The 12268-nt window shown below is 43.1% G+C and overlaps 1 protein-coding gene across 1 annotated transcript; it reads right to left on the minus strand.

The window, feature by feature from the left end:
• Positions 1-2128: 2128 nt before the first annotated feature.
• Positions 2129-12048, minus strand: LPAR3 (lysophosphatidic acid receptor 3). Its single transcript, XM_065746498.1, has 3 exons — positions 11842-12048; positions 8273-9030; positions 2129-2693 (listed from the first exon to the last, which is right to left on the minus strand). Exons 2-3 carry the CDS (start codon positions 9006-9008, stop codon positions 2344-2346), a joined length of 1086 nt encoding a protein of 361 aa, XP_065602570.1. The 5' UTR covers positions 9009-9030; positions 11842-12048; the 3' UTR covers positions 2129-2343.
• Positions 12049-12268: the final 220 nt, after the last annotated feature.

Below are 12268 nucleotides of genomic sequence, written 5' to 3' on the forward strand. Positions count from 1 at the left end.
TGGTTTTGTTGTTTAAGTGAGAAAACACAAAGATGAGAAGCACAAGCCTCAAAAGTCTTTCTACTTGTGCCAGAGCTATGGTTAATACCACTCAGCCATCAAGAGTCCACCTTGTGAGCTGCTCTACAATTAGTTCAGCCCTTTACCTTTATAGGATTCACCTTTTCCTTCTTAACTGGAAAGATCTACTTTTGCAGCCCCAATCCCAAGTTCTGCAGGAAAAATCTAGTATTTTCTCAATTGCTGCACATGGCCCAAGACTTCATGGAAGTTCTCTTTGGACCCCAGTCCAACTAAGCATTACACTGCTTCATTTACCAGCACCACTAGCCAATCTTAGTCAAACAAAAACCCTTATATGAGAATATAAAACAAGGTTTACCCATCATCACATTTGTGATGCCAGGCAACATTCGATCAGCATCCAAGTTGGAAACAAAACAAGTGGTTTATTTTTAAGTAGCATTTTATTTTCCATTAGCTTTGTATACTGAGTTTCAGCCTAGCTAGCACAAACCGTGCACTACAGGTAGCTCTAGAAACAAACATTTTCATGGTATGCCTTTGCAGTGTCACTGGCTCTAGAAAGCACAACTTTACACTTTGCAGAACACCAAACTAACGAAGCAGTCATTGCACAAGAACATTGCATTATGATGGCAAAAACAAACAAAAACACACATGTAAACCTTCGCAGCATTACTCATAAATACAGCATTTACCTTGAAACGTTAGGCCATACACCTTCCAGCTAGCCTGTGTTACAGGGGAGCTCTCTGAGCAAGGGCTTGCTGTGTTTGTAAGCCAAGGCCTGCTGAGGAATCCCCCAGTGTCTTCTACAAAACTGCAACACGACCACTAAGCCAGGCGCTGGTTCTGCTTTGGCCAGCACAACCCAGGTACCCGCATGCAAGTTGTGCCAAAAGAGTTTGCACAAACCAAACCCCTGATTATATTCTGGACTCATACAACATGCTCTTGATGTTGTTCTCCAACAATTTCAGGTGGTCAAAACTTCCCAGAATGAAGTGGCTGCCTGATTTAATACCAACGATCAGGTTTTCTCTAGGACAACACAGGTAGCTCTTGTTATATTACAGGACTGAGAAATTCACATCCCAATTATTAAACTAAAAGTTTACAATTTAAAAACGTTATCCTAGAGCTTTATGTTGCTATGTTAACATAGTCCCTAAGTCAAAACTCCAGGGTTTTTGGGCCATGGCTGCATCTATACTAGACACGGTCACAGTGCTGAAACCCTTCATTGCTCATTTTCTCATGGCCTCTTCATTCCTCAAGCACCTTCCAGTAAGGACTGCTTGTAAATCAGAGGTTAAATATGAACTCATTGTCTGACCCTGTATGGGTCACTTTGTAATCTTGTAGGGGTTATGTCATTTTGGGATTTTTCTTCCATAATTTCTATTTTAAATAGCTTAATTGAGCCTATGTATTAATGCACATTAGTTAGACACCCCTTAGAAGTTTGCCCTCTTACAACACGGTTTCAGGTATCATTCCCTCAGTGGTATAGTAGTTACAATGAGGGGTGATAATCAATTTGATACAATCAAATGATAATTGATATTATCTGGTAAGTAAGAAGCAAGCGTAGTGAACCCAGCCATACTGCTTTGCCATTAGTCCACCATCCACAGCTGCCTACGTGACAGCAGCAAAGTGTGCAGTATATCTCCTTGCAGCACTCATGCCTGTGTGGGAGCAGTAATTGCTGTTATGCTTTTTGTAATGTCAGATCCTTACAATTTATGGTTGACTTGGATATACACACACAGGTATTTGGTCTTCCCATCACGGCTGGGTTTCTGGCACAGCTTTAATAAACCATCAAGCTACCTATCTTGAAAGTGAGAGGAGTCAGAGAGAAGGTGAGTATGAACTATTTCATGAACTTTGTAAACAGAGAAAGCAAACAGGCTGCAATTCTGTGCAGCCCAGCCTCCAGCCCTCCTCAAGAAACCTTTCAAAGCATGAATGCCATGCACTGGAGGGTCTCACTATGTTGTTTACATTTTGTTTCCATGCACAAAAAAGTTTCTCAAATGTACTTACTCCAGTCATACAAAAATAATTTCAGGTGTCTGAAAAGAAAAAGGAAAAAAAAAAAAAAAAAAAAGGAGAAAGACTGCACAGAAAGTTTTCTTCATTACAAAGTGTTTTTCCATCAGGGAATTATTTATAAGAAGTTTTGTTAACACTGGAGTTGAGGCTCTGGAATGAAGTGGATATATTGTTTACTAGCTTTGCCAGTCAATCTGGTCTTACAAAACTTCTCCCTTCCCCCCTCCTGTTCTCAGTCAAGTCAGTCCCTTGAATCACTCAGGAGTTGCCCTTTTCACCAAGATCTCCTTTTCCACAAATTGTCCCTTGAATAATGCCATCTTCTACGTACTGCCCTGTGGTGTCCGTGCTCCTGCCAAGCACAGTTGAGGGAATTCGTGATGAGCGTCTCTCCTGGTTCTTATCGTCAGAGGAGCAGCAAAGCATTCTCTTCATGGTACCCCACATCTCATCATCTTTGTAGGAATAAATTACTGGATTCATGACAGAATTCAGCAGGGCCAGGAGAAGAAACCACCTTTTCACGTTCTGAATCCCACAGTTTGTGCAGTTCAGGCCATCGAGCAGCAAGACAACCAGGCCAGGAGTCCAGCAGACAACAAATGCACCTGGAAACAAAGGAGAAAGGAAAGCAATAAATAAATAAATCACTTCAGACTCCTAGGGGTTTCTTTTTTCTTTTTTTTTCCCTTATAAGGCTATGAGCTTAAAATTTTACAAAAAGATATAGAAACAGGAGAGGAGCAAAATCACATCCACTGCAGCTTCCCTGCCAGGCCCTGAGCACATGGCTTGCAGTAAGGCTACTTGGGGAAAGAGCATGAAGCTGCTGGCAGCCCCAGACCAAACACAGGTGAGAATAGGTCCTCACAGCAGCTGTGTGTCCATTCTGATAGATAAACAAGACCTCTGGAGATCAAAGACAGCACTCTGAACAGAGAAGATGTCCTCTCTTTGTCGCTGTCTTGTACGCTGGAAGATCGCCAAAGGCTTCTCACTGCCACCACTTGAAAGGGAGAATAGAGAAATAAACTAATGGTTGAGTTAGGTAAGATGAACCAAAATGAGAGACAAGACAAAAGCCCAGTCCTGGAGAAGCAGGGTTGCCCCCATGTGCAAGTGAAGTTGGTGGGAGGAACGCATGACACCCAGGAGGGTCCCAGCCCCAGGAGGGATCCCAGCATGACCCCATCTTTTGCTTCCCACAGTACCATCAGCTCCCAGGTCCTCGCCTGGGAGCACACGGAGAGTGCAGCCCTGCCATGGTAACGCTAACTTAGCAGAAGCCACAATTGCTGCCTGACATACTGAAATAGAAAATTACAACTCTGTGCGAAAGCACATTTCAAATATTGCACTGAGGAAATTCCAATCATTTATAAGAGCCCTTTTTAGGGCTTTAAAAAATAGTGAAACATAAGGATGATAGCAGCTACACGCTAAGAAGCTCTCCTGGGATCCTCATAATCTGTTTGGCCATTTTGGTCCTGTTCATTTCCAGGAGTGTGCTGATTTTCCCACACCTGAGATGTGCCAGCCTCAAGGGCAGCCCAGCTATCAGCAGGACCCGGCCCAGAAGCACCTTTGGCATCCAGCACTCATCCTGCACAGCACCTACTTGCACAGCAATACACACAGCCCAGCCAGGAATTGTGTGGGCACTGTGCCCACTTGAAAGGCAGGCCATGTAACAGCATATAAAACAAACTCATGTGTTACGCTGGGTGCTGAGCATTGTATCCAGGGCAACACAGCACAGATCTTGATGCAAAATGATCCTCCTCGAGTTATTGCTCTTCTTTTGAAGATCTTCATAAGGTGTCCAGGTAAAGTGCAGACAGTGAGTTTACTGTATTGCTAGAAGTACCATGCAGAATGCAAAGGCGAGAGACCACCTCCTTCAGAAAATGCATTTTCTATTCTGCTGTGCCAAGATGTTTGTGATGCTAAGTACCAATTTCATAGTGTTAGCTTAGAGTTAATGGTCAACATCAGTAACATTCCTTCAGTACCACTGGCACCAGGAGCAGTAAGCTGCCACCACAATGCACTCTGTCTGGTCAGTTCCCACACTACGTGCTGGTTTGGCCCCACCATGCTGAGTAAGCATTGGTGATACTAAGTCTTAGTCTGCAATGGAGCAAACATTGCACTGATTTACTGTCTTGGAGCAAAGGGCAAATCCCACCCACTGCAAACAGCACCGGAATCGAAGCACTCAGACCTGAATGACTACATGAGAGTCTCAGCAAGTATTTGGACAACGGTGCTTTTGCAGGCCACCAAGGATCACTGGCAAATATGGCAGCAAGCTCTTCCCTGAACAAGCACAGAAAACATTCTGACCACTTGCATTCCTTTTACAGTACCAAAGCATGGAAGGTGTAGCACTGCTTTCCTGAAGGTCAGCAGGAGAAGAAACAGACCCCAAAGCCACATTTAACAGAAGTCACAGAGAAATCTCTCCTTCAAACAAATCCTGAGCTCAGAACAAGGCCTAACTCTGTGAATTTCCAGGATACACTGCAGGAGAACTATCAGTGTTGCAAAGGCAAAAGTAAGGGGAGATGATATCCCCAGACACCTCTGTACTATCCAGAGCACAACATGCAGAAATTTAATTCTACCTCCTGGGAGGCTGCACCAATCCATGACCAAAGATGGGGACAGAGGAGAATGCAGTGGTAATGCTGGGGCTCCTACTTCAACTCCACCCAAAAAAACATTTTGTTCTGCAGGGATACAACCCAAGTGACTCACATCCTACTCACAGCAAGGCACTGATGAAAGCAAGGCACAGAAGACATACTTACAGCCTTTCTAGGATTTTGTTATTTTTAACCACAGACCTTTCAGAGGAGCCATGGTTATACATAAATATAAGCCTTTCTTTTGTCCCTCTGGTGATTTTTTATTTCTGACTTTTCATCCCGTAGCAGTTTCTCTCTCTGACAAAGTGCCATGCTTCAAAAATAATTTCATTTCTGGGACTCTCAAATTCAGAGCATGACATGAAGCAAAGCCTGGCTACAGCATGAACCAGAACTGTTCCGAGACTTCATGCCAGATTAGGGGAGATCAGGTATCAAAGTGCCTCAAGGTCAATGTGAGGATTTTCCACTAGTTTGGAAACATGGACTTCCTTGTAGATTACATCATCTATACTTAAAAATGAATGAATTCTTGTGTACCTGGAAGTGCTACTGTTACTTTGCCATAAAACTCTCTGCATCAAAGTTGTCTCTCTGCATGCCAACACTGAGAAGGAAAAAAGAAAATACAACAACAATACAGCAGCTTCCCATTGCCCTTGCCACATGTGCACACAAGTTAAAACAGCATGTCACTGATTAAAATATACATTTACTAGAGAGAGTCATCTGCCTCAAGGCAGCTATTCCAGCAGGAATGTCACTGCCAAGTTCAGCTGAGCAGCTGCATATGCTTCACCTGAACATCACACACACCTGCCTCTGCCTTTCCTCTAAGCCACAGCTGCATGCTTAGCCAGTACTAAGGCAAGGCAGAGGATTTTAGCCCCTTTTGCTAGGTTTCCCAGTTCCAATAATCTAAATTGCCACAGTTTAGCATTCCGAAGGAACGTAATTTCTGATGCTTCTATCCTGTGACAGATTGTGGGGGCTATGGCAAGGTGAGAGATGACAGAAACCTTAGTCCAGGTCTCTGAAGGAGGTAAGCAAGCCTAAAGAGTGGTGCAAAGAATTGTCTGCAGCTGAGATTGCCGTGCACTCAGAAAGATAAACTGAAATATGGGCTCCCTGGCTCCTAACTGCAGGACCATGGGAGAACTCCACCCATAGAGGACAGGGATGTTTTGGAAGTGATGCCTTGCCTCCACCTCCTTCCCTCGGGAGGATAGCATGCCAACAGTACCTAGCTGCATGCAGACCGCACAGCAGCAGGATTTTGTCCTGAAGCCTCCAGGACACCAAGAGGGCACATTAGCGAGCACTGTGGTTCTCATCACAATTCCTCCAGCAGCAGTTTCCTGGAATTGCTTTTAGCTGAGACCATATCAGGCTTTTACTGCAAAGTATCTTCATATGTTTAAGAGCAAGCCACTGAAAGTAACTGCCTTGAGCTGAAAACCCCAAATTCACATGCTATGTATAGCTGTATGTTGTTGCATCAGTGGATATTAGAATAGCTTTAAAAGCATCAGAATGGTCACTTGAGGGCTCTTTCAGTAATCAGGAAACCCAGAAAACATGGCTATCCAGTTTCTAATGCCTTTTGCACAGCATGCTTGAATGACTAGGCTAGGAATGCATATCCAAGCTGTTCTAAGAAATTCTTATTCCTAGAAATAATCATTTATAAAAAGCCTCACAGAGCTAACATTTGTAGGATTGGTATGAAGGAAAATGCTAAGAGATACTTCCTTTGACACTGAAGCTTGGAGCAGATGATACATGAATTTGACTTCCACAGAAGCAAGATTGTTTTTGATTTTGTTTCTGATTGGCAAAGTAAATATGATGAACTACAAAGCAGCACACAGGCTTTCTAAGTTTAATTTGCCTGTCCCCAACAAGCTATGCCACCAGATGCTTTGCCTGAGTTGTTAATCTGGTGGCTTAGGAGCCATTCTAGAAGTAAGAAAAAAGCTGATGTTGATCTTGAAATCAACCCTAAGGCCCCTTCTCCCCAGCAAAAGAAAGAACTTAAAAGGAAGGACATGAACTTCGAAGTAGATTATTTCATTCCTAAATGCATAAGGAGGAGCAGGAATGGATTCATACTGCCTCAAGAAACAAGTGTAAATAATTATACCCAGAGGGCTTTGTTCTGGTCTTTGGACTTAATCCTATAGGTGCCCTCCACACAACTCATTCTCCCTGCTTGTTCCAGCTCAATCACCTTCCTCCCAGCAGAAAGATCTCTTTGCTCCACTGGGCAAACACACACTGGCACTGTCAGGGTTATTCCTAGATTCTACTCAGCACCCCCCCCCCCCCCCCCCGCTTTGCTTTATAGAGCATTACAGCAATTGCTTTCACTAAAGAATGATTACAAATAAATCTGCTTTCCTTCTTCATCTTAAGGATTTATTGTCTACCTATCCAACTTCAAAAATGGAAAAGATCGGCATAATCTGTCAGTGCAAAGGGGAGATGGCAGTGTAGCCAGCTGCTTGCAGCACAAAGCACAGCAGAAGGTCTGGGTGACATTTTCTTGGTACCAGAAACATCTCTACTCCTGGCTCCTGAAAGAGCTCAGCTAAGGAAGAAACAAGTCAGAACCACTGTACAGCACACAGCTATGTCCCATGGACACCAACTTCCCCCAGAGCTCCACCTGTCATACACTGGCTTTCACAACATCAGAAGTAAAGCCATATTCATGGTCTCAGAGTCCCTACCTACCACATGAGCCAGTGACCACCCAGTTCCACAATGGTAGGCTGCCTAAGCCATACTTGAGTAAAGTGAGTCTTTTACATAACATCTGATTCAAATTGAAAATTCAAATTCAAACTGATTCCTTGGCAAAATTCACCACTCCCGCCAGCATTTTCTTCCAAAAATAAATAAATAAATAAATAAAAAGCCATCCACTCCAGGTCCCTCCAATTTATTTGAAAAGCAGCTGCACTGAATTGAGCTGCTTAACTATCCAGTGCATCTTTAGGGCAGAATCTAGGTAAAAAAAAATCTCAAGATGAGGGTGAATTTTCCCCTTACAAAGCAAATCTCTGGCAGGAAAAAGTCACAGATCCGCCAAGTACCCTCTTCTATCCCCAGGGAAGGTGCATTTGCAGGCAGAATTGTGAGTAAGTTCAGGAAACAGCCAAGAGGGTTCAAGACCTTGTGCAGATACAAAAGGATATGTTTTGAAAAGTATTTTTCTAGGTAGCACTGAACCTTCCTAAGCTTTCCCCCACACCTATGTTGGAACTCGCCCGCCCCACCAAAGAATGGATAATTTGTATTATGTAACAGGCTTCCTAGAACCAGGCAGCCTGAGCATTTACCAAGCAGAGGCACTTATCAGTGCACTTATCAAGCAGTTGACTTGCCCTCTAACTTCAGTTTTCTGTTTCATGAAACATTTGTTTCACAGTTTAAATAGAACAGAAGACTAAACAACTTCAGGGCTTACAAGTCTGGTAAATTTTCATCTTGTTGGTACACAGTGATTGGCTATATGGTTGATAGCTTCTTACCTAAGAGAGTCATGACTGTCTTCATGAGCTTCACAGGGGTCCTCCTACGGCTAATAGATCCACTAGTGTGTGATGACAAAACATTAGTTTTCCGCTGGACATACATGTAGATTCTTATGTAAACCACCACCATAATAAAGAAAACAACAAGGTTTAGGACACTCCAGAACACCAAGTAACTTCTGCTGTAAATAGGTGCCAAGGAAGAGCAGGCAGAAATGTCACAAAGGCAGTTCCAACCCAAGGTAGGAACAGCACCCATAAAAATGGCAATGGCCCAAATAGATATAATTAAGAAGGTGACTCTCTTCTTTGTGAGATTACTGTGGATCTTCATCCGCATGATCGACATATGCCGCTCAACTGCTATGACAAGGAGATTCACCAGGGAAGCTGTCAGGCTCGTGTCCAGAAGGCCCTGACGCAGAAACCAGCGGTTAACAGTTAATGTCTTAGACACTGGGCCGGTGTTGAACATCAAGAAGACGTAGGCAATCCCAGCAAAGAAGTCCGCAGCAGCTAAATTGGCCAACAGATAGTAAAATGGAAAATGGAACCTCTTGTTCTTGACTACAGCTGCTATGACCAATGAATTTGAAATGAAAATGAAGAGGCAGAAAAACGTCCCAAAACACAGAACACCAATAAGCGTTGGCCCTGTCCACTCATCTGCTGTGTGAGTGTTTGTCTTATTATAAAAGAAGTCCATGCGCTTATCATAGTAGCATTCATTCATCCTGGATTACAGCCCCTGCATCCTAGGAAAGGGAGAAGGGGAAAAAAAAAAATTAAAATTGTCAGTCCCTGCTTGAAACACCATAACTAACAGCCTCCTTCTGGGGGCAAAGGAAGGGGTATGAAAAGACATACATTTGCAGGCCTCAAGAAAAACATTCACATTGTACAATTCAGCACAGGAGATATTTGTCTACCAAAGGACTGCAATGCACGATGCTTTGATGAACTAGGAATTTTCCAAAGTCTTCCTTGCTTACAGTAGTCCCAGCAGTCCCCTTGCACTAACAGTCATACTGCCAGGCAGCAACATGGAAGTTATGAGGTTAAAAGTGACTTCCTGGAGGTCAAAAAGAAAGTCTGAGCAACAGCCAGGCTCTTCTGACTGTGAAATCCCACTTTTGAGCCACAGCCCCATCATTTTTTCCATTTCTCAGTGTATCCAGTCAGGACAGAGGAGCATAAATCATAACTCCTCCATTTTACTGGCTAAACAATGGAAAGCCTATTACTGAAAACGTCTTTTTTTGACATTATATATTAATGAATGTAATAACGTATGTATATAAAATGCTAAAGGCATGTGCCAGTTATTTACTGCTACAGGATTTAAGTAAATGTGCAGAAATGGGAAAAAAACACTGCACATATTTGACTGCACTGAAGCCACAGATTATTTTATTGGGCTGTCAACCCAAAGCCCTGTGAACAACACACACACCCTCCAATTATCTTCAGACCCAAAATGCAGTTCCCTACCCAACCACAGGACACAGAATACCCCAGCACAGCAGTAGCATGGGGCTGTTCTCTTACACCCATTCGGCACTGTTTTGGACACTGGACTACTGAATGCAATGGGGGAGGTCTGGTTTCCAGATGACAGCACACTTCAGCTTCTCCACTGAGGTCAGTGTCAGCTGCCTGGGCAACCTGACTGCATTTTTTGCAAACCAAAAGGAACTCAAGCAGATTTACATAGGCAGCAGCTTCTCTTGCAGAGCAGAGGCTGTGCAGCCGCGTGAGAACTGGTGCCTGATCACCACTGGGCTTCACATTTGCTGATAGGATCTGAGTAAGTGTTCCAGCAATGACTTCACAAACGGACCCTATGTAAGGTTTACGAAACCCAGGAACTTAACTGCAGCATGAGATACTGGTCACAGCAGGCACCACACAGAGCAGCTCCCAAGGACAGGAGCTGTGGGGACGCAGTGCTGCTAGGGAAATCACAGTGCCAAATCCATAAGCCGTCTCAGGAGCCTCAGGGTGTCACGTGTGACAGAGCAGAAGCAGAAGGGTTAGCAGGGCCAAAAAGAGGGAAAAATTACAGACAAAATGGGTTCATGCAAAGATATAAAGCAGGCATAGGCTTTTCACTTCTGTAACTAATTCTGAACACAGATAAAGATCAGGTGCACTTAGCTAACCACATGCTAATAATGGACTAGCAGTTACATTTCATCTCTATAGTGACTAAGAATCAAATTAAGCAACCCCCAGCAGGCTAGTTGACAATTCACATTTATATTAAAAATACTTTCAGTTATAAAAGTTTTGTCTTCTGTTATTTAAGTTATCCTTCATTGGCTATTTCTCTCCTCCAATATTTCTGTCATCTAATTTTAAATCACTTTGCACTGTTCCACAATAATTGCAGAAAACTGAACATTCTTTGAGTGCTTTGTTTTTCTGAACTTGTTTCTTGCGCTTTCAGCTTCCTACCCATAGTCAGCAGGAACACTGGCTGCTTGGCATTGGTTTCTGGTTTACCATCCTCAAGAACCTAGGAACCACTTCTTTTATAAAATAATCTCTCATTTAAAGCATCAAATTCACATAGATAGTCAGAAGTGAGAACAGTTGTTTAAAAATAATAATTAGAAGGAAGCAAGTAAACCATCCCTTGCATTGAAATACTACAGAGCAACTCTAGAACTAAAGATGAAGGGGTTTCAGCAACACAGATCCACCATCAGGAGTCACAAAGAGCACCATGCCTACCTCTCCCTGCTCAAAGCAGCACAGAAGAGTTGAGCAGTCAGTAAATTCCACATTTTCACTCAGAAACTACTCAGAACAAGCTGCAATTAAATCTGTAAGTGACCAGAAGTCCCCAGGCAGCTGCAGACAGCAGCCACTGGAGCTGGGAGCCTTGCCCAGTGCAGGCGGCTCCAGGCTCACCCACTGAGGCAGAAAAGGACTTGCTGAGCCTGGCAGGGAGCTTCTGCAGAACAATCCAGGCACCTCTGCATATAGAACTAGCATTTTGGGCGAGAGCAGTAGGGAAAAAAAAAAAAACCTGTGAAAATTACAGGGAAGGTTTTCTGAACATGTATCTTACTGTGTAATCATCTCAAGAGGTGGATCTCTTGCTTGCAAGTGACAAGAGAGTAAAGAGATCTGCAGACATTTTTGTATCTTATCTGGGGAATGAGCTGAAATAAATCTGTAATATCAACTCTGAACATTAATTCTAAATACTACAGATTATTGAGATACCTCAATAATACCTCACGTGGGATATCCTCATTTGAAACAGTTCCCCCAAAGAAGAATAAAAACACCTGTCAGTACTTCACTATATTAGTGCACACACAGCACAGTTCAAATGATGAATGACTTTGGAAGCACTGTCTTTTGATGTTGAGCTAAGGCAGGAGGAACAAGACAGCATCCAGCTGAGCTGAGGTCTCAGGCTCACAGAGTTGACTCTGGATATGTCCAGACAGAGGTTGCATCCAAGTGGGAACTGAATAGGAGCAGTGTGCATCCCAGAGCTGCATAACACCCCGCTACCCAGTACCAGCCTATGCACACAGAATGCTACTCACTCCAGTGTCCATCCAAAGCATGGGTATTTCACACTTCCATTTCACTCCTGTTTCCTCGCAGCAGAACCAGGCTGACCTCAGGGCAGCTGTATCCTCACTGGTGCTGTACCATGTGTGAGAAGATCTCCCATATTGCCCAGGGTGGCACAGGTTAGCACGTTGGAGGACTGGATTCTCCAGGTCATCTCATCTGTAGCCAAACTGGAGATCTTTCTCTTGATTAGGGCACATCTAAAGTTAAGAAGAAAAAATTATTAATTACTAATACTTATTATTAATAAAATTATTAATAAACAATCTGAAACATTTAATATTTAAGTATTTTTAAATAAAAAAAACCTGAAAAATCATGCATACTATTGTTTGTCCAAGTTATAAAATTAACAAAAACTGAAGGAGTAGAAAAACAGCTAGACTTTTTATTTTG

This window comes from Cyrtonyx montezumae, unplaced genomic scaffold (genome assembly GCF_038088225.1).
Source record: "Cyrtonyx montezumae isolate F1298 unplaced genomic scaffold, pur_monq_1.0 scaffold_1, whole genome shotgun sequence".
Lineage (NCBI taxonomy): Eukaryota > Metazoa > Chordata > Aves > Galliformes > Odontophoridae > Cyrtonyx > Cyrtonyx montezumae.